We start from the raw sequence: 24,809 nt of genomic DNA on the forward strand, positions 1-24,809 counted from the left end.
TGTTGGGTGCCCCATGTTGGAAATCCCTGCTCCACTAGGTAGCACAGGACCGGCAAAGACAAAAGTCATAAAGGGTGGTGGTTGCAATGAGGAATGGAATTAGATGGGAGCTTGGTGGGATCCAACCCGCAAGTCATTTCTATAGATATATATATATAAAAAATGGCAGTAAAAATTGGTTGTGAATTAGACTCCTTCTCTTAAAGAGATTGTGCTGAAAGAGTTAAACCATCCACAGCAGAAATCTAACTTTTGCTCTCCTGTCTACTGAGGGAAATCCTGAATGGTAACAAATGGCTCCGTCGCTTTTAAGGTATTTTTGGCACTATAGCAACTGGTGATAAGAAATTCTGTCGCAAATAATGAGAGTTATTTTCTCCCTGTAATGTGGATGAGAGCGTTCTCAGATATCAGGACTGGCCTAGCAATCAGGGGTTGAAAAAGTCGCTCTCTTGGGCCTGTGAATTGCCGCTGGGATCAAGACAAACCCGTTCCTTCCACCCTTTCCGCAGGCGAAGGTGCTTTCCATCACATTTAATTGGCCGAGCACTTCCCCTGAGCACGTTATAGATGAAAAAGTTAATTCAATGATTTAGACTGAGCCCTTTTCGCTCTCTGCTATTTGGGTGAGAAAGCAACGGGAAGATTTAGCAGCTTGCTTGCAAGGACCTGCCATTTGGTCCCCAATCCATTTTACTAAACTATTTATCAAGAGAGAAACAGAGACGGGGGGGGGGGGGGGGGGGCAGCCAAAACAATTTATGGAAATTGCAGCAAGATTTATTTGGAAGGGCATGATGCGGGCGGGGGGGGGGGAGAGTTTCCAACAAAAACATTTCCCAACTGATTCAGTTTCATCTGGAATCTTTCAAACCTTTTTGCTCTTAAAGGCCCTAACAACGCTATACTTTTCACACTACAATATTTGTAATGAATGGCAATCGCCAGTCCTCTTAATTTTGAAAGCCCACTTTTGAGTTGCCTGGGCCGTGGCTTCTGATAGCGACGGCCTCAGCCACGAGGAGTCTCCAACCGAAATGCCGACTTCATAATGGGGAAAAAAAAATCATAATGAGGAAAGATTCCAATGCAAACCTTTTTGTCTGTGTGCAAGAGATAATGGGCGTGGGCTACGGCAAATATTTTAAGAACGCATTTCGTGGGGAAATTGGAAGAATTGAACTCACTCTTCTGGGCTTATTCATAAGTGGCATTTTTAAACAAAAATATCAGCTTCTTGTGTGTATGCTTCAGTCTGTCGAAATCTAGGCTTTGGGAGCAGATTATTTCATGAAATGTTGACCCTTTCCTCATATTTACCTGTCTGATAATGGCAAAGATTTCTAAAATCTCCCCTTTGGAAGTCATACACCTTCTGTATCCAGGTCATTTGACTTGGAATAAGCAATACCATTCCTTGGTGTTACAGCTGTTGGTGGAGTTTGTAGAAATGTGTGGCAAGAATGAAAGAAAACACATGTTTGACATTCAGCATTTTAACCGGGAGTAAGGGATGTGTTTGGGGGGGGGGGGAGCATTCCATAGGAAGGACCACCTTACTCAGCTGGGTAACGGTTGGTAAGGAGGATGTAACCAGCTGAGGAGCCAAAAAAACACCCACCTGTGCAATTCCTGTATTATTTCTGAGAAGTCTGGTGGGGATTTTACATCTCCCATGACCCTATAAGTAAAAGCTACCATGGCCAGAGTATTCATTTGTATGACAAATGTCCACAGCCCCCCCCCCCCTCCTATTCATTAACAATAATCAGAGGGTCATGTAAAAGAGATGAGTATGAAAACCATTTGAAATTGCAGGTGTGAAAACAACTTGGATGCTGTCAATGTTGGATGCAATTGTGGCGGGGGGGGGGGGAACAAATGTACATTCTGGGCAGTGTGGAGGTTTTGATTAGTTTTCTATAGACCCGTATAAATGTTAATTGCCCCAATTAAAAAAAAAAGATCCCAGCTACAATCTAGCAAGGGCAGATTTCACATTTGATAAGAGCCCAGGAGATTTTAGAAAGGATTTCCGCGGTGTTATGTGATGTGACTTCCGGTGTTATCAGACGGCCCAGGGAAAGGAGGCCGCCCCAATTGAGAAGTCTGGATGCTGCAGAGACTTTTCTTGGCCCCAACTCTCCAGGGTCAGCGAACTTAAAAACAAAAAGCAAGCCAGTAAATTAAAGACCCCAGTCCTCCTGCACCCTGCAGCTCAATAGGAAAGCTTGCCTAGTGGGTGCGAACCTTGAACTTGTCTGGGTCGGACCTGGCTCTGCAAAGGACCCCAGCCATACCCTCTGGTCTCTGCGGCTCCTTCTGGGCCGGTCTGGTCCCGCAGCCTTTTCCTGCGCTTTTGGAGCAAGTGGAGGGGAAAGATGCTGTCCTCCCCCCACCCCCCACCCCCCACCCCCTCCTCCTCTTTCTCCCTTCTGCTTTGAAGTCAGTTTCTCTGGGCCTGCGGGCATTTTGGCTAGGAACTTATAGGGGGTGACCCTGAAGATGCAGGAAGAGGCGCCCAGGCCAGCGCGGGTTCGGGACCAGGCGGACGCTCCGAACGGTGTCGCTTTCCGCGCCCCGGTGCGCAATTTGGAGAAGGGCGTTTGGGCTTTTTCGAGCGATCCCCTCTGCCTTTAAGGCGGCTTCTTCCACCCTGCCCGGCCTAGGTGTTCCTACACCGAATTAAACTGCAGTGACTTGTTGCCCCGACCCGTCTGCCCCGAAGGCCATCCTGGCTTGACTCTTTCCCATTAAACTCGTTGGATTGCTCCGGAGTAAAATAGGCGGTAAACTGTGATTGTTACGGTAGGAGAAGACTGATGGGGCAATCCCGTTCTTAAACCGGAGTAGCTGACTGCGCGGTCCTTGGGCGCAAGTAGATCGAAGCTGATGGGCAGCCGGCTGGTTGCGTGTGCGGGCGTACAGACGTGCAGTTGCCGCGCACCACGGTGGTTCGGTTTAAAGGGGGCTTCACTTCCAAGGAGCTTTGCCAAAGTCTCCTCCAATAAATACTCCTTGGAAGGGAAACTCACACCAGTAGATCGAGCTGGATCTTATTTTATTGCTGCTTGTAAATAAGCAGGCAGAAGTTGCGCTTCAGGGTTTAGGATTTCCGGCGTCCGGCGGTGGAGAAAAACATCCAGATCAATGGGACGTTTCATTCCAAGTGAGAGTTGGAGGGTTCGAGTTTTCGCACAAATGGACATGTTGCTCCCCCCCCCCCAAAAAAAACCCCGCGCTCCCTAATAACTTAAGGCAGTCCGCCCTTGAGTTGGAAACTCATTTCACTGGTTTCCCTTCACTACTTCGGCTGAACCCGGTCACGGCTCGCGCTGTCTAAGGGGCCTCCGGTAACTATTTATTAGAGCCTGTCGAACTAAGTGGGCTCGGAAAAAGAGCCGTCCAGGGCCGAGAAGCAAAGGGACCGGCGCGCGCTCTTTCCTGACCCTAAAACGGAAGAAAAGGGGGGGGGGACGCTTTCTAGACTTCAGTTCAGTTGTTCGCCTTCTAGCTTGATCCGCTGACCAGCTAAGCCGAAGTTGTTTACCTGCAGTTTGCAGTCCTGAGGCAAAAGTCCTTCGTTTGCTCCGTTGCTTACGTTGCAAGCAACTTGGCTTGAATCCAAAAACAGCATCTGCTTAAGCTGGCTGTGGATCGAGTTATTACAAATGCACGCTGGTGCTAGTTCCAGTCTTAATCGCTTTAGGGCTTTGTGGGGTCTTGGGTGTAGGTGGGGTTATTTGACTGAATAGAAAGGTATGGGATGTCTATCTATCTATCTATCTATCTATCTATCTATCTATCTATCTATCTATCTATCTATCTATCTATCTATCTATCTATCTATCTATCTATCTATCTATCTATCTATCTATCTATCTATCTATCTATCTATCTATCTATCTATCTATCTATCCCATAAATGCCAACAAACGAATTTGTACAGAAGTGGCTATAAAGGTATCTGACTGTAAAAAAAACAAACAAAACAGATTTACCTGGCCAAAAAACTCACTTTATATCATCCCGTGAAGACACAAAACAGGTAGAGAGGCCGGTGGTTGTCGACCGGTCTATCAGAGTTCGTAAAACAGAGATTGACCGATCCACAGCTAGGTTAATCCAAACCACACTTATAGTACAAAGCAAAGGACCTTCCAACTGAATTAGAACATAATTTGATTTGGGGGCTATTGACCCCAAATCTCTCTCTCTCTCTCTCTCTCTCTCTCTCTCTCTCTCTCTCTCTCTCTCTCTCCCACACACACACACACACACACAACTAGAAAGGCTTTAACATGCACAGGTAGGATATGAGGGTCTAGGTGAAGTTTTGGAGACAGATTCCTAAATTTCCCTGAAAAATTCCACCAAGTGACCCTTCTTGGTCCCCAGAAATGAGCGGGGTTGTTGGTGTCAACTCCTAAACAGATGATGGTGGCTCTAGCAGGGAATTGGTATCGTCTGAATTGGGATCAATAGAACAATCGCCCGCTTTCTACCTGTCCTGCGCCCGTGGCCCACGGATGCCCCAGCACTGGTCTGGGCCTTCGGAGGGTCGCCCCTTCCTCCTTGGGAAGGAGCCATTCAGTTCTATGCCAGCTGCCCCACTCGCTTCACTGGGCCGTGGGTTGAGTCCCACGGAAAGAGTCAGGCGAGGGGGAGGCTACGAATGGCGGCGGGACGGCTTAAGTGGACCGCGGACCGCAGGATCGGTGCCCTCTGCTTAGAATTCTAACGCGGCCGTCCCCGAGTTTTCTTTGCGGCCCGATCCGTTGCGCGCTTACTCGAGAGTAGCCCCATGTATTCGAGCAGGGTTACCCTGCCGAGGAGCCCAGCTCCGGTTCTGCTGAATCTTCGGTAGAAGAAGGCAGGCCGGGGAAACCCAACCCCAGGCTCCTGGCAGCCTTTCCGGGAGAGGGGAGGGGAGAATTTCCCCATAGTTAAGCCGACGCACTGGGGTGTCCATCCCCGGTTCAAGCGCTCCTTATTCCGCTGAACTACCCGAAAGAAAGCCGAAGAACCACCGGGATCCACGAATCCACTGAGCCAAAGTGAATCCAGTTTACCCCACCGCTGTCGCCCAAGGCTGCTTACAAACTGGACTGTGGATAGCCTTACGCGTGTAAACCCAAGGAATTTGGAGATGGGGTCGGGAGTGGAATAGACTTCCCAACTGACCCGACTCCGAACAGAAATCAACCCGGTTCGGTGGCGAGTCGTCCGGATTTCAGTGCCCCGTCAGGGAAGGGGAAGAGGTTTCTGGACTTCGGCTTAAGAGGTTTCTGGACTTGGGGTCCAGCGAGGCTCTGAGGGTTAGGCGAGCCGGAGCTCACCTTCCTTCTCCCGGGCCAGCTTCTCCCGGCTGGCCCCCACCCCTCAGGGCTCGCGGGAGGGGAACCGAGGGGTTCCAGCGGCCGGGGGGGGGGCGAGGGCTGCCTTGGGCGTGCGTCGCCTCTCGTCTCTCCCCCCCCCCCAATAATCCCTTCTTAGGGTCTTTTCCAAAACCAATAACCGGAGGGCTGATTTCCCCACCAGAAGCGGAGCCAGGAAAGGAGCAGATCGAGAGGGGAGATGGGGGGGGGGGGAGGGATAGCATCTTTGGCAGGGCAGAGGGCTGGGGTAGGCGAATGCCAATTGGGGGGGCGCAGGCGGAAGCCGTCCTTCTCCGCAACAAGTTGCAAACCCCACCACCCCCTCCTCAAAAGGCCAAGAAGTCACGGAAATAGACCGTCCGGATGGGGCCAAGACGCAATTCCCGTAGACAAACGCGACGCCCATCCCCGATTGTCTGGGGTTTGAAGCCCCCTGAGTGAACGTGGCCGGGGATCCGAGAGCTGAAGTTGGGAGGGGGGCGTCGCTGGGCGCTCCCCCCCCCCAAAATACCCCCCACAGGCTAATACGTCCTTGATTAATGAGGAACTAGCTGGCACTGTCCAGCTCAGGGAACAAAATAGGGCTAAATAAGCAGGTTCCTTATAATAGCCGCCCGATGTTGAAAGCGGGCTTGAATTTCCACGCGCCCCTCAGGCTGAGCTCCATTCAGACCAGAGAATCCAACGCTACCTTGGAGGGCACAGCGGCCGCTAGGCGCGAACTTCTGACTCCTTGTATCAGAGGAGGAGGAGGGGGGGAGGGTTAATGCAATGGGGACTGAGAGAGCAGAAGCAGTCCGTGGTAGTTACCGCGCATTAACTAGACCCGTGTAAAAAAAACCCTTCCGGAATGGACGTATTATTGCCTTAAATGCATGGTTTTGCCGGGCCAGGGATCCGTGTTAGATTGATCATGTAGGGGCGAGAGGATTCAGACGAGACGCGGGGGGGGGGGGGGGGGGTTTTCCGACGATACAGGGAGGTGGGAGTTCTGTCCGACTAACTGTTGTCCGGCCCGGAGCCCAGTAACCCTGGGCCGCTCGAACCGGTGGGTCATTGGTTTCGGTTGACTTTCTCTTCGGGATGAGAGGCCGAATGCGCGGAGGGGGAGGCGGAGGGCCGGATCCGCCATGAACTTGCGCCCATTCGTTGAGGTGCTCTGCGTGCCTCCCAAGGCACAACAGAGGTTTTGCAAGGAAGTTTGTTGACTGTCGGGCATCATTTCCAAACACTCTTTCCTTCCGATTCTAGAAATAATAATAATAATGATGATCATTATTATTATTATTATAAATAGAAGGATGTAACACCCCTACCTCAAACGGAGAGCGGAAAAAATATGTTTGGATTGCTTAAGACTGGGGGTGGGATAAGAAGCCCTCCCCCCTCTCAGAAAGGAACTGTATATGTAAAATAATAATAATAATAATAATAATGACGGTGATGATGATGACAACAACAACAGTAATAGAAGATCGGTTGGGTCTTGCAAGGTCCTTTTAGGCTTGTGAGTCTCGGGGAGGGGGAGGGGCACCCAACCTAAATCTTTATCAAGCCCCTCTTCTGTGGCTTCAACAAACAGAATCCCCATTACTTCACGGCGCCTTTTGTTGGCCCCATACAAACGAGAACAAAATGGTTATTCAGGAAAACGCTTTTCGATTTGTATTGTGTGTGGCATGCACAAAGCGCACTGTTATTGTATTAAAAAGAGCCATCTGTAGCAGAAACAATGGCATCAAATTATCTGTGAATACCCACTGCAAAAATATAAAGCTTTTATTCTTTATTCTTATGCTCCTCGATGCTGGCGGCGGGGGGGGGGGGGGAGGGAAAGGGGGGAGAGAGAGAGAGAGAAAGAGACGGCGCGTTGACTTTTTTGTTGTTTTGGGGGCTTTCTTATAACACACACACGCGAAATCAGCCATTTGGATTTTTTAAGCCATACCATAAACGATTTTCTCTCTCTCTCTCTCTCTCTCTCTCTCTCTCTCCCCTCTCTCTCTCCTTCTGGCTCTCCCCTCCTAGTTCCAGGGGCTGCAGTTTACAGCTCGGGCTAGGGGTTGAAGGATGTGTAGGGGACCCGGAGAGCCGAGGACAGGAGAAACCGAATTGGATTCACTCTGGATGGGAAGAAAAAAATACTTCGGGGTGGGGGCGGGGGGCGGGTGGAGAGCGGGAGAGAGAGCGAGAGAAGAGCGGGCGAGCATCTGCAACCGCTGCCGTCCGGGGAAAGCGCAGCGTTCCAGCCCCCCGGAGGCCGAGTGGGACGGAGCAGCCCCCGTGGACTTCGCCTTTCTCCTGCCAATCAAACGACTTCCGAGCCAACAGCCCGGGCTGGCTGGAAGGAAGGAACCTGTAAGTAACTTCCACCAACTTTTGACATCCGCTCAGTCTTGCTTGTCCCCCGTCTCCGTCGGTGCCTAAAAGAGAGGGGGGAAAAAATAGATCTTCGGTATATCTGCACGCCTCCTGTTAAGACAGCCGCAAGAAAAGGGCTTTAAGGGGGTAGCGTGGTTCCGTTCCTATCCACCCACCTTTAGTTTTTGGACTGAAATTGACTTTTGGGAGGGGGGATCTGGTTTGCTGCAGGGGGGAGAAGTCGCCCCCTTTGTGCCCCCCCGCAAAGAAGCATCTTTAGTTTTTAAGAGGGGGGGTTATGTTGCTGCTTAATTTGGATCCAGCGGGCGGTTCAAAGCGCAAAAGCTGTCTGGCAAGGAAGGGGAAAGGCGAAAAGGGGTTAGAAAAGCATCCAGTGGTGGGAAGCGTACAGCGAGCAGCGCGCCCTGTTCTCTGCGGCTAGCGAGCCGTCCAGCGTCTGAATCTAGCACGGTGCAGGTTGGGTTTCCGGGAAACAGGTAACGGGGGAGATTTATTGGCGAGGGTGGGGATGCGGTGGATTTACCTGGCGGTGAAAACCTGCAAGGGGTTGGCGCGGCGCCAGCGCCGGAGGCGCGCTCTTGCTCTCGCGCGCCCCCTCATGGCAGGACGGAGAGTCGCCTTCGCTTGAATCCAGCGGTACCCAAGAGGCGGCCGCTTCTCTCCCTCTTCTCCGCCCCCAACTTTCTCCACTGATTTGCAGTGCCCCCCCCCCCAAGAGCAAGAGGGAGTTTCTTTCCGGCTCTGCGATTCCTTCCCCCTCCCCCCAAAAAAGCTTTTACGATTATCCTTAACTTTCCATATGCGTATGGATATATTGTCTGGAAATCATGTCTTTCAAAAAAGATAGAGGGAGGGGATTCAATAAACCCACCTGTCTGCAAGCGCGCTTGTCAGTGGGTTTTTTGTAATCGCCCAAACGTTGCCTATCTATCTATCTATCTATTTATTTATTTTTAAAAGGAGGAGAGTTCCTTTTTTTAGGAAATTGGGAGAGTGTTTTGAATTTCTTTCCCTCCTTTTCAGTAGTCTATTATTATTATTATTATTATTATTATTATTATTATTATTATTATTATTATTATTATTATTATTATTATTATTATTATTATTATTATTAACAACAACAACAACAACAACAACAACAACAATAACAACAACAACAACCCCTCCCCCCCAAAAGCATTTGGTAGATAAAGGTTAATCTTGGGTTGAATGACGGAGCTGTGATTGACAGGAGAAAAGGTGTGGAGGGCAGGTCGAGCTGTCTTATTTACAGCCCACTGCTGGCGACGGATCTTTTGTGAGGACCGGGAAGCTAATTTAGCGCTGATCAAAAGCACCACGGAGTTAAAGGAGCTGGTAATGACTGCTAATTTCATTTCAGCCTCGTACATCCCCGACCGCTGTAATTAAAGGCGTGCTATTTAAATACAGGTGAAGAGGGTTGTTTTTTTTTAAGTGGGGGGCTGGGTAGCCCGTTACAATTTCATTTAGGCTTTCCATCCCCAGTGGGTGCGGAGACCACGTTTGACTTCGGATTGTCATTCCTCCCCCCCCCCCGGAAAGATCTGGGCTTTTATCTGGGGCGCTCTCCGGGGGTTCCCCTCCCCCTTTCCCATAAAACGGATTCGTGTGGCCAGAGACGCACCCCCTCGCAGAAAGGAAACACTATCAACACGGCAGAAGAAAGGGTTTTTTTTTTTTTTTAACGCGCAGCTATTTTATTTCGGTGCGAGGCGCTGAATCAGACGCAGCGACTCAGCAAGACGGGGTCGGCCTGGTTGGGGCCGGGAGGGGGGGAAGCAGGGGAGCCAGAGATTGGTGGGGGGGGTTAAGCGTCTCTCCGGAAGATCATTTATTAATTAAATTATTTCCCCCCACTTCACGCCTAGATTGGTTGGCTCCGCAAACGACGTGATTCCTCCACCGATGCCACCGCCGTTTCTTTCTAGGCAGACATCAAAGGATAAAAGCTCCACGTTTTTCGTAGTTGGTTAAAATTGATGCTAAAAAAAAAAGGAGGGGGAAAAAGAGAGAGAGAGAGAGAGAGAGAGAGAGAGAGAGAAGTTAGCCTTTAATCTCTTTTTATCCACGAGGACTAAAAGATCTGTACTCGACCCCAGCTAAGCTTGCAAGCCCGCGCCCGCTCCTCGCCGAGTTGTGATGGGCTGAGATGAGAGGCGGCGGCCGAGCAGGATCCCTCAGCGCCCCCTGTTGGCCGCAGCGCCAGTCCTGCCGACGGACGGCCCCTCGGGCTCCGGTGCGGGGCTGCGCGGAGCTCGCGCACAACAGTTCCGCCAACTTTCGCCAGAGGAAACCGGCTGGCAATTAAAATCAAAGCCCGGGCGACAGGCTGGCCTGCCCCACACGGCGCTTGCGAAAAGTTTCCTTTTCAACAGAGCAGGAGAATTTAGAGCCCCCCCCCCCCCGCCAGCCCCTCTTTAAAAGGGGCCCAAGGGTTTTTTAAAAAAGTCTTCCCTCCACTTAAAAGTTTATTGTCTTTAAAAATCCTCCATACACACAATTCTCCTTTCCTATGTTGCTTTTAGGAAAGGGAAAATCATTAAGCCCATTAGCAGCGCCTTCTGTGCTTAGTTCTGAAATCATATTCAAAGTCAGAGCAGCGCACTATTTCTTTTTTAATTTAAAAAAAAACAATATTTGGACCTTGAGGTTATTTTTTTAAGGATGCCTTTGCCCACAGTTAAAAACCCAAAGGATTACAAAAAAATACAATGTAGATGTAAAATTTAAAAACTTTGCCTTATTGGGGGGGGGGGGAATCAATCATTTATCCTTATGGGTTCGGAGGCAAAACAGTCTTTTATGGAAAGGTGTCTCAAACTTATTTCGCATTAGAGTAATCAATAAGTGCGTTCATTGGAACTGGTCCAAATCAGAGAAAACCTTGTCCTGCTATTTTGCCAGGAAACTGTGAATTTCCGGATAGGTTCGTCTGTAGCAACAAAATGAAGACTCACGAAGGAACCCATTCACCAGAACTCAGGCGTTCGTCTTTATTAAAGTTCTCCTGGGCTCCTGTTTCGTCATGAAAGCCCAGATTTGTTTTTACGGGTAGAGGCCACGATCCTCAGCATCTTTACTTGCCAGTAAAGGACACTGAGACCCAGGGGACGCCCTTCAAGCCGTCTCTTTTTGCCCGCACCCCTACTTTGTCTTCCAGACGCCGTTTGCCTCTGGGGGCCCTTGCAGCCGGCTAAGGGCGCCCCGAATTCTGCACCGCTTCTTGCGCTCTCCCGCGCCAGTTCCGAGGACCCGGGGCCCGCGTTTCCTGAGGGTGCCCTTCTGCCCCAGCCCCCTCCTCAACTTCCCCAGCCCTGCAGGGGACGCAAGGAAGGCCTTCTCCCCAGCAGGTCCCTTCCACCCGAGCGGAGGGAGTTGGGGGGGGGCGACCGTGCCCCCAAGGCCCCCTAATTCCCCCGCCCACCCCTCCCGAGGCGGCGCTTGGTTTGCAGGACCGAGGCTTCGGCCAGGTCCGCTCTGCGCGCTTTGCTGCCCAACCCAGGGGCCTAGGATTGCTGAGCCGGATGGCAAAGGCCTTAAGCCCGACCTCGGAGCTTGGAGAGGGGGGGAGGCCAGTGCTCGGGGTAAGGGGGTGCATTCAGACGCGGGCGCCCCCCCCCCCTCCCTCCCTCCCGGCCTCCAACGTCGGCACGACTCGGAGGGAAGCCTGCAGCTTTCTTGGCTTTTGTCTTCCTCGGGGAAGCGCCTTGCGCAGCAAAACACCGAAGCGGCCGGGGCCTCTTGCCTGAAAAAGAAGGGGGGGGGGGAGAGAGAGATCGGGAGCCTCTTTCCCCATCCCGAATGCCCGCCCCGGGTCACCTGCAAGACAAGCGAGGCAACAGCCAGCCCCGCCACAAAGCCCACGAATGGGACTACTTGGAAGCAACTGGGCTGTTGTGTATTGGGGCGCGCGGTTGACTTAGGAGCCTGTAAATCGTCTTGGGGTGGTTAGAAAGGCTTGGGAGCTGAAGCTCCATCCCAACACGCGCCCCCCCCCCCCCATCCCGCCCCTGTGTGGAGCAGAGTGCCACTTCTTGTTTTAAGCCCCGACAGAGCGATGCGTTCTAGAAAACTGTCCCTTGCTCGGGTTAGGCCGAGACTAGAAAAATAAAAACCCTTTTCTACTCAGTCCGGGGACTGTGAAGTTCAGGACCCAAATTCTGAAGCTGAGGGGGCGGGGGATACACGTGTGAGTGTGTGTTTGGGGGGGGGGATCCGTGCTATTTCCAGGTGCTGGGCCACTCAATAGAAGTCAACCGGCTTCCATTCGATTTCCTTCTGACAAACTTGTGTGCACCCGGTGGGGTGTGAAACCTGTTTCAACCCGTTTTTTTCAGCTTAAAGGGGGTCCAAATCTACCCTGATGCCTGCCCTTGGGTCCCATCGAATGCATTGCTTGGGGAGAAGGCCCCAGGCCGCTGCCCTCCCCCTCCCAGCCTTCCCTTTCCTCTAACACCGGGAGGCAGAGTGCCGCCTGACAACGTTTTAGATGACCCCAACTTCATCCCTCTCCATCCCATTATTTGCTGGAGATGAAATCCCAACCTGTATCCCAACCTTAACAGCTAGAACAGGGGGTAGGGAACCTGCGGCTCGAGAGCCGCATGCGGCTCTTCTGCCCTTGCACTGTGGCTCCACGAGCCGAGCCACCAGCCCCGTCCTTGCCCGCCCTGCAGGCAGCAGGGCAGGTGCGCCAACTGCCCACAGTCGGCTGGGCCGCGCTGTGGGCCCTCCCCGTTGGAGCGGGGCGGGCGCTTTCCCGGCAGCTGGCGAGGCCGAAGCCACCGCCCGCCCCGCAGGCAGCAGGGCGGGCGCATCCATGCGCTTCTCAGAATGAGCGGAGTAAAAGGTTAAAAAAAAACCCCTATATATATATATATAGTGTTATCTTTATTTTAAATGTCAAAAATTATTTGTGGCTCCAAGTGTTTTCTTTTCCCGTGGAAAACGGGTCCAAGTGGCTCTTTGAGTGTTAAAGGTTCCCTACCCCTGAGCTAGAATGCCAGGTTCAGTTGAGTTTTGCAGGTGGGTTATGGCAAAGAGGGTGAAGATGTACCAAAAATATACACTGTGGCATGCAAAGTTCACCTGGGCATCCCTTTCCTCTTGGGAGAAGGCATATGCGAGGCATAAATATACTCTGACCTGGATAGCCCAGGCTAGCCTTATCTGGTCAGATCTCAGATGCTAAGCAGGGTTGGTTTTTGACTGGTATTTGGATGGGTGACTTCCCGGGACTAGCAGGCTTGTGAGATGCGGGCAAGTAAAGGCAAACCACTTCTGATCGTCTCTTGCCCTGAAAATCCCACCAGGGGGTCACCATAAGTCAGATGGGATTTGACCCTCGCTTCCTGTGCCGTGTTGGCTGGTCCTCCAGGACAACTGCTTGACCCCTGTGTCAAAGAGGATGCTGGACCACATGGGCCACTGGTCTGATCCAGCAAGACTCTTTTCTTCGGTGTGCCCACCCACCCACCCTCGCATTTTATGTGCGCATCTAGATATCGGATTTTCTGGTTGGGTGTCGTTTCTTGGAAGTTTCTGCCTGCAACCCTTAGGACAGCAGGTCTATCTGGAAATCAGTGGGTCACCCCTGACGCCCACCAGCTGAGGGGTTCTTGCTACCACCCAAGAGAGCATGTGGGCAGCACTGCGCCTTCTCAAGACCCCCATCTAACCATGGCTCCTTCCGCACACGCAAAATAATGCGTTTTCAAACCACTTTCACAACCGTTTGCAAGTGGATTTTGCTATTCCGCACAGCTTCAAAGAGCACTGAAAGCAGTTTGAAAGTGCATTATTCTGCATGTGCGGAATGAGCCTATGTTTCTGTTGGTAACCCTTTCCCAATGTACTACCATCATTATACCCATTAATTCTGCGCAGTTTTGTTGGCTTCGCTGGGGTGCAAAATGTGTTTCTTTCCCGCATGGTGTAATGGTCAAGAGCCGCAGACTCTAATCTGGAGTTTGATCCCTCGCTCTTCCACGTGAATGATGGACTCTAATCTGAAAAACTGGGTTTGATTCCCACTCTTCTTCTACTAATCAGGGGTCTGCAACCTGCGGCTCTCCAGATGTGCATGGACTACAATTCCCATCAGCCCCTGACAGCATGGCCATGATGGGATTTGTAGTCCATGAACATCTGGAGAGCCGCAGGATGCAGACCCCTGTTCTACATGAATGGTGGACTCCAACCTGAAGAATCAGATTTGACTCCCCATTCCTCCACCTTGAACATAGGTGTCAAACTTGCGGCCTGTGACCTTGAGCCACTAGCAGTTCTGTTTTACTTTCTCAGCCCCGCCTACGTCACAAGGCGTCTGTGGGGGTGGGGGAGGAAGGGAAGGAGTTTGTAAGCCGCTGACAATCCTTAGGGTTGAGAAAAGCGGGGTATAAATCCAAACTCATCTTCTTCTGTAGACCTAGAGGTGCAGGAAATCACCTTCCACCAGGTTCTCCCAAGACCAGGGAGATTAGAAAAGGCCCTTGACGGCCACTCTTCAAGGGGGCCAGTTGAGATCTTTGGGGCCAACCGATCTCAGGGGCTTTCTGAAGGAGGCAGCGAGTAGCCTTAGAGGTGTTTGCGGTGTCAGGTCGTTTCTGAGCTAGGCGGCGGCGGCGGCGGCGAGGGGATTGTCGCTGCGAATCATAACAGTCTGCAAGAGAGAGACATGTCGCCTGTCTGGCCCGCCGGTGATCTTCGCATTACCGCTCTTTGGCGCAACGCGGCCCGAGCAAACCTGTCCGTCTTGCCTTCATTATAGCTGATCGCGCGAGTGAATTGCGGGGCTCTGGGAAGGAGACATTCGGTGATGCCTCCCAGTCACAACAACGCATTTGGCGCCGCATAAAGGAGTGCTGCCAGCCCTGCGCCCTGGTGGATCCGGCTGGCTTGAAGCCCCTCTCCAAAAAGCCCCCCGGAAGCAGCGCCTGTCCCGCAAAGAGCCGCGCTGAGCCACGCCAGGGGTCGGGTCTGCCTCGAGGAACCCCCCAAGGGGCTGATTCGCAACGCCGCGCCCTGATCTTTAGGAAAGGTCATTTGGGGAGTTGGGGGTGGGGGGGTGCGGAAGGAGATCTTTGGCCGGCCACCCGCATTCGAAGAGCGTTATGAAACCAGCCAGATTTGAGCTGGTCCGGCTCAAGAGCTGCCAAGAGAGACGCCCTCCCCTCCCCCACCCCACCCCCGGGAGAACTGGCGCGGGCATCCCAGAACGGAACGTTTCGCTTCCCTTCCAAGTTCCATCGACTGCAGTCAGAATTAAAGCCCAGTCCCTTGGGACAGAAAAGTCCCATTGATGGAGGGAGGTTTATTTTTCCCTGACGAATGCGTTCAGGGATCGCGGTGTTGGGCTGTGAACAGACGTTAGCTTTTCAGAGACTTGGAAGGGGTGGCGTCGAGGTGACTGTTGTCTGGGGTACCCGCGTCCAAGTTTTTTTGGGGGACGGGGGAGGGGGCGGGGAGGGGGTCAGCCAGCCTGCTGAAGCCAATGTGTGCATCCATTGACCCCGAGGGCCCACCAGCTTCCTCTCGACCCACGTGGCTTTTAACCCTTGATTTAACATCCAGAATCCCCTCGGTGCTTGGCAGCCAGCGGCCGGGTAATCGATGAGCGGTTGCAGGCCTGGTGATCCCGTGCCCATTTGCTCGGAACCGAACGCTTCTTTCTCTGCAATTTATGGCCAAGTGTTGCTGTTGAAACTCAGTCTGCCTCCGAGTGTTTCCACCGAGCCATTTCCTTGGGGTATGAGAAGCCCTTGAAACCCTTCCTTCCGGATTACGCTGGCTCCGATGCACGTTTATTTAGCATTAACTTCTATTTGACCCCCACCCCCAACTCAGTGCGCTCAATCTCGTGGTGGTCAAGAGGCATTTACTTGGAAACACGGGTTCAGGGCGTGGTCCCAGGATATGGGAGACCCGGATTCAAATCTCCCAGGGGCGACCCAAGCTCTTTCGGTGAACTTCAGCCACTCACACATTTGCAGCCTCACTGAACTCACAGGGCTGTTGTGAGGCTAAAACAGAGGCGAGGAGAAGAATGTAAACCACTCTGGGTCCCCATTGGGAAGACAGGCAGGGTACAAATGGGTCTGCAACCTGCGGCTCTCCAGATGTTCATGGACTACAATTCCCATCAGCCCCTGCCAGCATGGCCAATTGGCAGTGGCTGATGGGATTTGTAGTCCATGAACATCTGGAGAGCCGCAGGTTGCAGACCCCTTAATCAATCAAATTCAAAACCACCAGTGACTCCCTACCAATCGTGAATTCAGTGGGGCAAGTAAATAAGCATTGGATTGCAACCCTGGAGTGTCACCAATTCTGCAGGCATTAAAAATGGCCGCCACTACCACACACAAATGATCCGGTTTCAGGTCAGCTATTGATTGGATTGTGTGGTGTTGGAATGGGTGTTGCTTACTCTGTAAGCCTTCTCCCCTTTAAGCCCCCCCGCTGGTAAGGTTTTTTCACAACTCTAAAGATTATTCCAGAATTGTGGCAGAGAAGGACTGGAAAGAGAATTAAGACTAGAATTACAAGTCTGTCAAGAAAACAGACCCTAAACACATTTTTGGAAGGAAGCCCCATTGCATTCTGTGGAATATATTTTCAAGAAATGAGACTCTCAGATTAAACAAGGTTAGTTACCCTGAATAATTAACCAACTTGCCCTACATATGGGTAGTTAAAAAGCAGACTGAGAAATAAATTGTTTCCAACCCTTTCTATGCAGGGGGGGGGGGGATAGTGAGGATACAAATGCATTTTATTATCTTTGCTGCAAAAATCATGTGGATATTTTCATATAGTGTAAAGAGCCCAGCCCTAAACCCATTGGCACAATCCTGCTGAATTTCCAGACCACATGGCGCCTTTTTGAAACCTGGCTGCGATCCTGAACTTTCTTTGCTTGGAAGTCACCCCCACTTAAAATCCAATGAAGTTTACTTTCCAGGAGACGAGTTTACAACTGAGCAGAGAGTTGACAGGAAGGTGTCGTCCTTGGATTGAACAATGCCTTGTTCTGGCTTTACTGGGGGGTTCTTATCTCTGGCTGTGAACAAGAAACGGCTTTTTAGTTTGGGTTAGCCACAGAACTTAAGAGGAGGTATTTCAGACTTACTGATCTGGCCTACAAAGTTGTCTCTGCGACCTAAAAGCCTACTCTGGAGTCGCCCGTCTGAAATCAACGGGCCTCTTTGAGTCTGGAGGATATTTTTACTCACTCTAACAGGTGTCTGACTGCCAATATGCCGCTCGTGTTCTCTCGTTGCCAATAGATACTTTGCTATTTCTGCAGAACCTTTGGGAGAGTTTTGGGTCTGGGTTTGTTTGTTTTTGATTTCTGTTTTGCATCAGTGGGGATGTATTTGCTTTGATGGTTTGGCAAGCTCTTCTCTCCCCCTCCTCTTTGTTTCTCATCATTTAATTCTCCTTAAATTCCAGAGATTCTCTGGGAAGCTTCATTTGGCTTCTCTCTGGTTCTGGAGGGGTTGGGGGTGGTGGCGAGAAACCAGAGAGCCCTTGAATTATCCAGTAAAACCAAGTTGGAAGGAATAGCTTCTCCCCAACCCCCCAACCCCCCACGCCCCCTTGTTACATGTAATACTACTACTAAGCGTGGCGATCGAGCGGTTTGCCGGACGCGCGGGAACAAAAAGCAGATTAAATACTTTGAAACAGCCTTTAAAAAAAAACCCACCCAAAATCAAAGGTTCTAAATGTGAATAGCACGGGATTAAGTTTTCTCCGACCGTGGAGCTCTTTACACCGCACTCCTCTTCCTGCAATGGAAATTGAAAATTGGGATTGGGGATCAAAACTATATACTATAAAGTTACCTTCAGGGACATTTCTGTCTCCTTTCACCCCCCCCCCCTTTCACCCCCATCAAAACTTTTCATTCAGCCCCCCGGAGAACCGGCAGCGCGTTTTGTCCTCCAGAAAAGACACGCCGATTGAGATCCGCAAGCAACGCCGCCTTCCCGCCGCAGCGCCTTCCGCACTCTGCGAAGCTGCTCCGGCGTTTGTGGCGACCGGAGCGCTGGCGGATGGGCTGCGATAAGGCGCGGGAGTCGCGCCCGGGCGATAACCAGGCGGACGCGCACATCAAAGCCCGCGACGATTGGGACAAGATGGGCTATTAATTCCGCAAGTGACGGGCTAAAGGCGCATTAGTCGGCGTCACGGCGGTGATGTAATTATATCAGATCTGCTATATTGCCCTCGTTAGCCCGGAGGCCTCCAGGGAGACTTTGGCTTGTTTGTTTAGCTTATGAGCTGGGGAGGTTGTGTGTGTGTGTGTTTTTTTAGGCCTGCAGTCTTATGAGCTGGAGGGGGATTCTCACAATCCGAATTAGTTATTATCCTGGATTCTCGGCTCCTCGCGTCTCCAATTCCACACACACCCCACCCCATCTAACCCCCCTTCTTCCTTCCAGTGGATTTACTGTGTGAATCTGTTTCTGCAAACCTCCCTTCCCCCCCCCCCCTTTTAATGCTCCCTGTTGTAATTCTTTCCGCATCCTTGTAGGAAAGAAGAGTCCAGTTAGCTAGTTGGGGCTACCTCGTTTTTAGACAGATCTATTTTTAAAAAGAAAGCTGTATTCCAGTTTGTGAGGGAATGTTGTGTGTGTTTTCGAATTTCCTTTTTGGAAAAAAAAATATACATTCCTTTTTGGGGTAATGAAATTAAAACTTTGGCGCTGGCAAGTTGACGTTTCGTGGAAAATTGAGTTATCAAGGCAGTAATTATTTCACGAGGAGATAAAAAAAAATTTCTTCCTAGCCCCCAACTGTCAAACAGGAGAGACTCTTTTCAGAGGGCCCCCCCATTTCTCCCTTCAAATTACACATTTTTAAAAAAAAAGGGGGGGGCAGAGCTGTTCCTAGCCAAAGGGTTTGTGAGTGGTTAAACAGAGACCTCCCCCACCCCCACCCCAATACTGGTGGTCGTCAAACTCTGCTAATTAACAATGCTGAGAAATTTCATCTTAACAAGGACATTCTCTGAGTCTCCGGCGATTCCCTGCCGGTCGCCTTCATTTCCATAAGAAGATTAAGAGGGGGGGGGGGGAAGGAACACACTCAAATGCAGATGTAGAAAAGAAGGGTTTTTAACGAACATCATAATAGTAAGATGCTTGGCTAGTTCCCGTCTAATTGCTGCAAGTTAAACCTCTATTTGCAGCGAAGGATCAAAAAAAAGAGGGTTGTGGGGGGGGGGGGTTACAATCTTTCCATCTCCCCCCGAAACTGCTTGCTAAGTTCGAAGATTGAGTTGGGGAAAACTAAAAAAAAATAGGAGTAGTGTACCCCCCATTCCAACACATCCCTCTTTTTTTGTTATTTGGACAGGAAATACACCACTCTTGATGCTTTTCTGAGTTGAGTGGTAGTTTTGAGCAGAACAGCAAATAAAGACGAAGACAGCCTTCTATGCAGCCCTTCCTAAACTCATAAGGTAGCTTTCCCCCCCCCCCATTATTGTTCATCACTGGAAAATATGGGGGGGGGTGACCCCTAGCTCTTTGCTTTCCATAGATTCTGTACAAGGCGACGGATCTTCAAATAATCCAGACTGAAACGTCGCTCTCCTGGTTGCCTTTTATATAAAGCCCATCTCCTACCATTGGAGGAAGGGATCATGAATCAAGGGGGGTGGGTGTCAGCTGTGGGGGGGGGAGCTTGGTAGACTTTCTCTAGGCATCAGGGTACAAATATTCCTTCAAAGAAAAGCAAAGTTCTCGACCCGAACAAACGCACCTCCAAGGCCTGAAAAGAAACAACGCTGTATTTATTTTTCGATTTTTTTTGGGGGGGAGGGGGGGAAGGGATGAGGATAGTCCCAAAAAGCACTTATCTTATTTTTCTATACCGCATTATTATGTATGTATGCCGGAAACAGTTCACTGCGCCGATAAGGAAAACACGGCTAATTAAAATAAAGCGGTAAATACTCGTGATAACCCAATTGTTAGGTAGCTTCATACCTTATTTAGATGATAAATGCAATTAGCCAAGAGCCAAACCAACCACTTTAACCTCTTAGCCGTGTTATTGTAGAGCTCGGTGCCAATAAATACGCATCTATTTATATTGGGGGTGGGGGGGTGGAATCTTCTCACAGCCTCCCCATTCATCCACACCAAATCACTACTTTTTAAAAATATACCCCACTAACCAACAGTTAACACTGTATTCACAGAGACCAAAAGCCTGCCTTCCACACCCGCCCCCTTTTTTCCAACTTAATTTTCCATCATATTATTTTTTTTAAAGAAAAAAGGCGTTATCAAGTATTCATGCTGAAGGATAACCAGCAGCCCAGTCGAGGAGGGTGTCTGGACCATTCAGGGTGCTGGCGGGGGGGGGGGGAGTTCTGTTTCCTCCTGCGTAAGGGCCCCGATCCTCGCGTGATGCCAGTCAGCCGTCGCAAGAAGGCCGCGTTTCACATCAGCCATTGGGAGGATCCTGCCCCTAATCCATAGATCTCAATAGAACTAGCCGGCAGCCCTGGGAACAGATTTTCTGTCTGCGGCGGCTACGAGCGGGGAGCATCAGCGTCACAGCAGCTATAATATATGATCAGGTGCCCAAATAGTACACTGTCGCTTTTGTTGTTGTTGCTTGGGGAGCGGGGGGGGGGGGGGGCTGGTTACCAAGCATTTGACTTCACACAGTGAAAAGGGAGCGTTTGAAGGGGGCGAAACCGAATTGACCAGTAGGGGGCGCGCCGACCCCACTCGTGGATCCCCGGCTTCCAAACGTCCAGGGTGCCTTGCCGAGCTTTTGTGTTTCAGATTCACTCCCCCTCCCTCCCCCACCCACCACCACCTTCGTATAAAAAAAAAAAAATCTCAGCCCTCAAAGCAGTTCAGACGTTCACCTTTTACATTTGATTCTGCCTGCCTGGCCGGGCGCGAGAAAATCCCGTCCACAAAGCGAGGTTTGCTCAGAAAACTTCCTCCCTCTTCATCTTCCCAGACGCAGGCTTTTCAAGTTGAAGCAAAGTTTTACGAAGACAAAAAAATTATATATATAGAAGAAAAAGAAACAACGGCCAGGATGCTCCTTTTGCCGGGGGAGTGGGGGAATGCAGCCAGATGGATGTTCTAACTCTGCTCTGAAAGGGGTCTCTCCCCCCCCCCACACACACACACATACACACAGAAGGCGTGAGAGCCAGTGAGGAGGAGTTTCAGGGATCGGGAAACCATCTCTCTCCCTGCGTTGCGCCTAGGGAGATAAATCGCCACTGGGGTTGGGGGGAGGGGGGGAGGGAGGGAATCCCGAATGCTGAAGCATTTTATAAAGCAAGGATGGGGATATTTTTTTTTTGGGGGGGGGATTGCTCTGCCTGTCTGTCTTTGCACTCCGCTGCGTTTTCGGAGCGACGATTCCCAACGCCAGCCTTGCAAGGCGACTCAGCCGGCGCTTGGCTGAGCTGCCTTAAGCGACAGCTAACAAAAACTGCCTATTTGTAACTAACGACTGTGCCGCCACCTCGCCCGCGCCGAGCCTCGCGCCTTTGGAACACCCCCCTCCTCTCCCCCGCCCCTCTTTGCATCTGCTTTGCAACAACGCGACGCTGGGGGGCAGCGGGTGCGCGCGCGCGCGCCCCCCGGCCTCTCTCCACATGCCCCTCCAAAAGCCCGGCTGCTCCCGTGCTCCTTTCCGCCTCCTTCTGAGCTGGCCCAGCCAGCCTAGCGTGGGAAAGGAGGCCTCCCCTTTCAAACTGCCCAAAGGAGCGATGGGGGGGGGTGTAGGCAAGGGGGGGGAATGCGCGGCCCATGGAGGTGTCAGGATGGCCTTGATGTGGGTCAGCGATTCTCTCGTTTAGAGGGGAGTCGGGGGCGAAGGGAATCCACGCGCTGGTGGGATTCTGTTGTTCCTGGGTGAGTCTCTCGTAGACTGTGGAGTGGGGAGGAGATCGGGGGTTGGGGAGGGGGAGGGGAGGGCGAGAGGCCATCTTGGCAAGTAGGTGTCGGACGTGCAAGTGTGGGGGGGGGTGAGGGAAGGCAACTTGGCGTGGGTCTGAGAAGGAAAACAGGGGCCACTTTCTGGCCACTCGGAAACAGAAACCCCGGGTCACAAAGGCCCTTCTAGGGCAATCCTAAATTCACGGGGGCCTTTGTGACCCGGGGTTTCTGTTTCCGAGTGGCCAGAAAGTGGCCCCTGTTTTCCTTCTGGCCCCTGACTGTGGTAGGCAGCCGGACTCCTCATTGCTGACTCTCATCCACGAGGTCTGCCCTGAAGTCAGCCCCCCCGGGGCCGCAGGAGGGCGAAGGAGGCCTGCTGTAGCGCTTCCCACCCCCTCCGCTTAGCGATTAGTTGACAAGTCGGTGCCCCCCCACCCCCGGTCTGCCACAAGTGCTGTTGCCAAGTGAACAGAGAGGCCGAGGGGATTCAGGGATGCCCAGGACTGGTTTACTAGGAGCAGAGCGCCTGCAGATCTCGCGGATCGAGGCCTAAGGGGAGGGGTAAACCTTCCGGCCTTCTCGTAGAGAGATTATTTAGCAGATTTTAGCAGCCCACCGGAGGAGGGAGGGGCAGAACCCACCGGGACTTTCTCTGGTCTCCCTTGGTTTGGGGCGATTTGAAGCCCAGCAGGGCAGGAAAGAGGCCCAGCTGAAGGAATCCATGCAGGCACTAAAAATGGAGCAGATCTCTCAGTCCCCCTCAGAAGTGTGGGTGTTGTGGGGGGGGGGGAGTGTTGTCCCCTTCCCCCCTTAAAAAAAAGTTGTGCTCCTCTCCTCCAGTCAACTTCAACCCATTGCAAAAGCGAGGGGGGGGGGCAGGGGATGAGTGTTGTTTTGCGCGCGCGTGTGTTTTTCACGTCGCCACAACCGCTGTTTACACTTCCTCCCCGAGGCGTGTGTGACCTGTTGCTTGTAAGGAGGCGCTGGGAGGGCCTCCCCGCCCCGCCCCTGGTCTCCCCGCCCGCCCACCCGCCCTCCCCCCTTCCGCCGCCCGCCGCTTCCCCAAGCCCAGACCGTCAGGCTGGCGCGCCACAGAGCCCTTGCCCTAAGCAAAACTGGCAGCCGAGCCCGGCGCTCAGTGGAGGAGCCGGCGGGCGCTGATTGGCCGGGGCGAGGCATTTATTCCCTGACAAGCCCCCCATCACATGGATGGTTGTCTATTAACTTGTTCAAAAAAGTATCAGGAGTTGTCAAGGCAGAGACAGAGGAGAGGGTGCGAGGGAGTGGGGGGGAGTGTGTGTGTGTGAGAGTGTGTGTTTGGGACACAAAAAAAGAGAGGGAGCAACAACAAAAAAGGAAAGAAGAGAAAAGAAAAAGGGGCGAAGGGACTTTGGGCGCCTCTTGGAGACCGGGAGAGCCGGAGCGAGAGAAAAGGGGCGCAGGAGAGGCGGGAGCGCCCGACAGCCAGAAGAAAAGAACTTTCTCCGGGAAGCCTCTCCGAGCCGTCTTTGTTATGAGTCTCCTCCAAGCCTCGCCCGAGAGAGGAGGCAGATCCCGGTCCTGATCCGCGCGGGGGAGGTCCTCGTGGGGGGGAGCGCTCCCCGCCCTGCCCCCGCCCGGAGACGTCCAGTCCGGCTCGGGACGCCCGCCTGCCCGCCCGCCCGCCCGCCCGCCCGCCGCCGCCGCCCTCCGCCGCCGGGGGACCCGCTCCGCGCCCCCGGAGCCCGTTCCGCGCCGCCCTCGGCTCGCCCCGCGCCGGCCGCTTGAATGTACAGCATGATGGGAGGCAGGCTGAAGCCCCCCGCCCCGCAGACGACGCCGGGGGGCAACGGCGCCTCGGGGGCGGCCAACGCCAAGAACAGCCCGGACCGGGTCAAGCGGCCCATGAACGCCTTCATGGTGTGGTCGCGGGGCCAGCGGCGCAAGATGGACAGGAGAACCCCCAGATGCTGGCTCGGAGATCTCCAAGCGCCTGGGCGCCGAGTGGAAGCTGCTGTCCGAGGCCGAGAAGCGGCCCTTCATCGACGAGGCCAAGCGGCTCCGCGCGCTGCACATGAAGGAGCACCCGGATTACAAGTACCGGCCGCGGCGGAAAACCAAGACGCTGCTCAAGAAGGATAAGTACACCCTGCCGGGGGGCCTCCTGCCGCCGGGCTCGAACTCGCTGGGCGGCGGGGTGGGCGTCGGGGCGCCGCTGGGCGGCCGGGGTCAACCAGCGCATGGACAGCTACGCGCACATGAACGGCTGGGCCAACGGCGGCTACGGCATGATGCAGGAGCAGCTGGCCTACCCGCAGCCGTCGGGCCTGAACGCGCACGCCGCCGCCCAGATGCAGCCCATGCACCGCTACGACGTGGGCGCCCTGCAGTACAACGCCATGCCCTCGGCCGCCTCGCAGACGTACATGAACGGCTCGCCCCCCTACGGCGGCATGGCCTACGCCCCCCAGCAGGGCGCCCTGGCCTCCATGGGCTCGGCCGTCAAGAGCGAGGCCAGCGCCAGCCCGCCCGTCGTCACCTCGTCGTCGCACTCGCGGGCGCCCTGCCAGGCCGGAGACCTGCGGGACATGATCAGCATGTACCTCCCCGCCGCCGACGTGGCCGAGCCGGCGGCCCCCGGAAGGCTGCACATGGCGCAGCACTACCAGACCGCACCGGTGCCCGGCACGGCCATCAACGGCACGCTGCCGCTGTCGCATATGTGAGGCGGCGGGGAGGAGCCCGGAGGGAGGAGGGGAGGGAGGGCCCGGGCAGAGAGAAGGACCCCGACCGCCGGCAAACTCTGCACCTTGAACTTTCTGGCTGCTGCTCCTCCTGGCCTCTTTTGCAGCGGGGGGGGGGGCACGGGGGGCACACTATTTTTGTACAGAGAGAGACTGGGCAGAGCGACACGCGAATCACACCCCAAATCCAAAAAACAAAAACCCCACCGAGGAACTTGTATAGATTCCCCCCCCACCACCACCACCCCTCTCCTGTGGGAAGGGACTCGACTCCACCGAGCTATTTGGGTTGGTTGGTTTCATCTCCCGGGAAGTTCCAGTGGACGCGGCCGGAACTTGGCGGACAGTTGGGTTTTTTTCTTTTTCTTTTTCTT

The 24,809-nt window shown here is 53.0% G+C and overlaps 1 protein-coding gene across 1 annotated transcript; it reads left to right on the forward strand.

Moving 5' to 3' along the window:
* Positions 1–9,807: 9,807 nt before the first annotated feature.
* On the forward strand, positions 9,808–24,539 carry SOX2 (SRY-box transcription factor 2). The gene is given in 4 exon segments (XM_048506830.1): positions 9,808–9,826; positions 22,972–23,661; positions 23,663–23,912; positions 23,914–24,539. Coding segments are annotated over 3 exon segments (936 nt in total). The 5' UTR covers positions 9,808–9,826; positions 22,972–23,479; the 3' UTR covers positions 24,418–24,539.
* The last annotated feature ends 270 nt before the right edge of the window (positions 24,540–24,809 follow it).

This window comes from Sphaerodactylus townsendi, linkage group LG08 (genome assembly GCF_021028975.2).
Source record: "Sphaerodactylus townsendi isolate TG3544 linkage group LG08, MPM_Stown_v2.3, whole genome shotgun sequence".
Lineage (NCBI taxonomy): Eukaryota > Metazoa > Chordata > Lepidosauria > Squamata > Sphaerodactylidae > Sphaerodactylus > Sphaerodactylus townsendi.